General features: G+C 42.3%; 1 protein-coding gene across 1 annotated transcript; it reads left to right on the top strand.

The window, feature by feature from the left end:
- Positions 1–351: 351 nt before the first annotated feature.
- Positions 352–2,458, top strand: LOC113496028. Its single transcript, XM_026875082.1, has 3 exons — positions 352–1,003; positions 1,388–1,592; positions 1,823–2,458. Exons 1-3 carry the CDS (start codon positions 919–921, stop codon positions 2,115–2,117), a joined length of 585 nt encoding a protein of 194 aa, XP_026730883.1. The 5' UTR covers positions 352–918; the 3' UTR covers positions 2,118–2,458.
- Positions 2,459–3,294: the final 836 nt, after the last annotated feature.

Genomic DNA, 3,294 nt, shown 5'->3' with positions numbered 1-3,294 from the left:
CTAGCACGTTCATGTCGGAGCAATAAGGGCTGTGCTCACCTGTCGACATTTACACAAGTGTACAAATTAAAACATGCATTGCAATGGCGTGTGTAGCAATACAGACGAGAACAAACTGCTCCGTCTGATAGGAGCCGCTGCCGACGCACGTTACTGAAACACGTCGGCAGAGCCGGGCTCGCGACACTGAGGGCTCCGTATAAATAGACTAAAGATGGTTAAATGACTCGTAAGTTTATGAGTACCTATAAAATAACCGTAACAGTTTTGTTTATTTTCCCACGTTTTTGGAATTTATTTTTAAGGAGAGGCAAAAATTTATCATCTGTGCTATCACCGTTTAGCCTGGTGACGGACCGATGGCATTGCGGAACGGTACGGAATCCTAAAACCGAGTTGCACACAGGCCTTTTGGTGTACATTGTTCCGGCAATGTGACGTACATGTAGTGATGCTGTGGCACCGTGGTGGCGCAAAGCGGAGACAATGGAGTGCGTCACGCCGGCTAGCGGGGCTAGCATAAATATAGGAGATGTGTGGTGCCGCCGCTCACTGTGAACATGGCCGCCAAGCTCGTCGCGCTGGTCTGCCTGCTCGGCGCGCTCGCACCCGCTCGGGTCAGTACGGTGCCCTCGTGTTTACCTATCTCACTGGCGAAAACAAATCATTATTGTGTACAACGGTTTACTGACGCCTGGTTAAGATATCAGAATTCACTAACATCAGTTCGACTTACTACTACCCTCCCGCTTAAGCTCAAGATTAAGGACATCGTTTGGGTCTCAACCTAATCGGGTGGTCCCTGTACGCGTGAATAAACCGTTGTATCCAATAATTACGAATCGGCCGCACGAAAGTTATAATATCATTTGGGACACAGTCTTTATTTATGATACCGGTGCTTATGTATGTGTCTTCATGTGTCGCGTCTCGTTGCAGGCGGCGGTGCCCGGCACGTTCTTCTGGAAGTCGAACGTCGGTCTGGCGCAGGCGGGGGGCACGCGTGAGCTATGACACCTCTTCTTATCTTTCAGTTCTACCCAGAGTACCCATTTTCTATGTAGAAATAATAATACCAAAAAGAAAATTAACTGGACAGTGGCCTGGAAGCGTAGGGGTACTACTGACTGCTAGATCGTAGGTTCAGTCAAATCCACCGCATGTTGACCTGTTGTTTCGTCTTAAATGTAGATATGAATCAATCTATGTATATTAAATATATTTAAAATAAGTATATTTATTAGTTAACCATACCATACCATAGTAATGTATTAGGTACTTTTAATATTATGTATAGTTGCATGATTATCGAAGTATAGTCTCCGAACTGAATGTCGGTGCGTGAATGAGTAGAAAAAAAATTTGTTCGACATTAAAACATTTGCAGATTTCCCTCGCACGGTGCAAAAGAGGCCGAACTGGGAGAACATCAACAAGGGGTTCGTGGTGATGATCGACGGCTACCAGGCGGGGCTGACGGCGGCGGCGCTGGCGTCGATGGTGGGCCTCATGGAGGACTTCCCGCAATTCAATCCCACGCGCGCCTCCTTCTTCACCAACACGTACCGCTGGACACTGCGTTACCTCAGCCAGTGAGTACTCCCCCGGTATACTGACAGCTGAGAGACAGGAACAAGAAACAATCAAATGTACTCACAACTTAGGTATCAAATAGTGAATGAAAATATTTTGTTGAAATCAAGATTTTAAATATTGGCATCAAGTCATTGCAATGGGCTTACGTGGTCATCAATGCTTAAACCTACGTATACAGGGTGGTATTATAACTGTAATGATGCTGCATGCTGCTTATTATCCGCAGGCTCCCGGACTGGCTCTCCGGCAAGAGCGGCAACTACGTAGAGACGCACAAGGTCTATCGCAAGCGGTTCTTCTACTTGGATAAATTTGTGCCTCAGTGGATTCGTAACATTCTGTTTTTCATCGATCCCAAGGAATGGAAGAAAGAGGAGGTGGAGTGGATACGATACTCCAAGTTCGCCGAGCCCTCGTTCGGCAAGTACTACAAGTACCCTTCGAAGAAGTTCAACAACTGGAACTCTATGCGCATCACGGAGACCATAGAGAACCTGGACATCACCCACGGGTCCATCTAGACCCGGCTGCGGTGCCGGTGAGACGACATCGAACAGATTCTATTTACCTAGTTATACAGATTTTTTTATATTTTTCCACGTGAATATTCTTCAGTATAACATATTTTTTTATTAAATAAACATACATTAATGTAACAGGTATTGTTAAAGCTTCGTAAACCTACGTTATACCTGCCATACGTCATCATCTGTATGAAAGTGTTACTCGATTTCATCGCAATCTTTCAAGGAACAAACGTCTCAATTGTCAATAACTGTAGTATAAACATCTCACAAGTTTACAGGAAGAACTATAAGTCTTCAGATTAATGTTGTATTATGTGATTATGCTTACCTTTTTCTCGAGCGCATTTTCGCAAGCAGGCATATGCAAACGGCCTTATTTACATGTACCGAATACTTCTATATCAGCTGGTCTGAAACCGTCCAATTTCAAAATAAGGAATAACTTACAGTTTTGTGTTGTAATATTATAAAAGTACATATACTCTAGCGAATTTTCTAAATGTATGTTTGTTTTATTTATATTCTCCCCCTGTAAAAAAACAAAACGTACTATAACCGATAACATAAACCATACACATTGTAATTGAATTGGGTGTATGAAATATGATGCCACCAACATGTAGTGAGGAATTAAATATGTCTTTTACAATTAATCATTTCATTTTCTTTCTTAACCAAAAACCCACCTTAATATTTTTGGATTTTTCTTCACTTCCTGTGAAAATAGTACCTAATAGCAAAACCCATTATTTCAAATATTTTGTGTCATAAATTCGCCGTAGAAGTTATCATTGTACACACAACACTGCTTCACTTAATAGTCACATATTCAACTAGGTTGAAAACTCCTTCGCGTTCGGTGTATGAAGGATTGAAACACATAGCCATACACCTACACAAAAGTGCGGATGACGTAGTACGGCGGTTCAGGTTCGGTCAGAAAAAGTCTAACACTAACCGATCTCTCACCCGAGGAAGGGGATGCCCAAGAAGATTACCACGAATCACAAAAAAAAAAGCTTTAACACTCCTCTGATTGGTTTTGCACTGCATTTATTCCGAATCTACGAATCTAAAAAACTTATCTACGATAAATCTAAAAAATGGGCCGCCATACCTAAAAAACTTATCTTTACAACTTCTTCAAAACATTATCTCCGATCTGAGAAAG

Source organism: Trichoplusia ni, chromosome 7 (genome assembly GCF_003590095.1).
Source record: "Trichoplusia ni isolate ovarian cell line Hi5 chromosome 7, tn1, whole genome shotgun sequence".
NCBI lineage: Eukaryota > Metazoa > Arthropoda > Insecta > Lepidoptera > Noctuidae > Trichoplusia > Trichoplusia ni.
The sequence above is the reverse complement of the archived record's forward strand: the minus strand, read 5'-3'. Positions and strand labels throughout refer to the sequence as shown.

Excerpts from the sequence above, each read along its gene's own strand:
- LOC113496028 (XM_026875082.1), top strand. The coding sequence starts at position 919 with ATGTGTCGCGTCTCGTTGCAGGCGGCGGTGCCCGGCACGTTCTTCTGG. Across the intron at positions 1,004-1,387 it reads GGCGCAGGCGGGGGGCACGC|ATTTCCCTCGCACGGTGCAA; the intron begins GTGAGCTATGAC and ends AAACATTTGCAG. Across the intron at positions 1,593-1,822 it reads ACACTGCGTTACCTCAGCCA|GCTCCCGGACTGGCTCTCCG; the intron begins GTGAGTACTCCC and ends TATTATCCGCAG.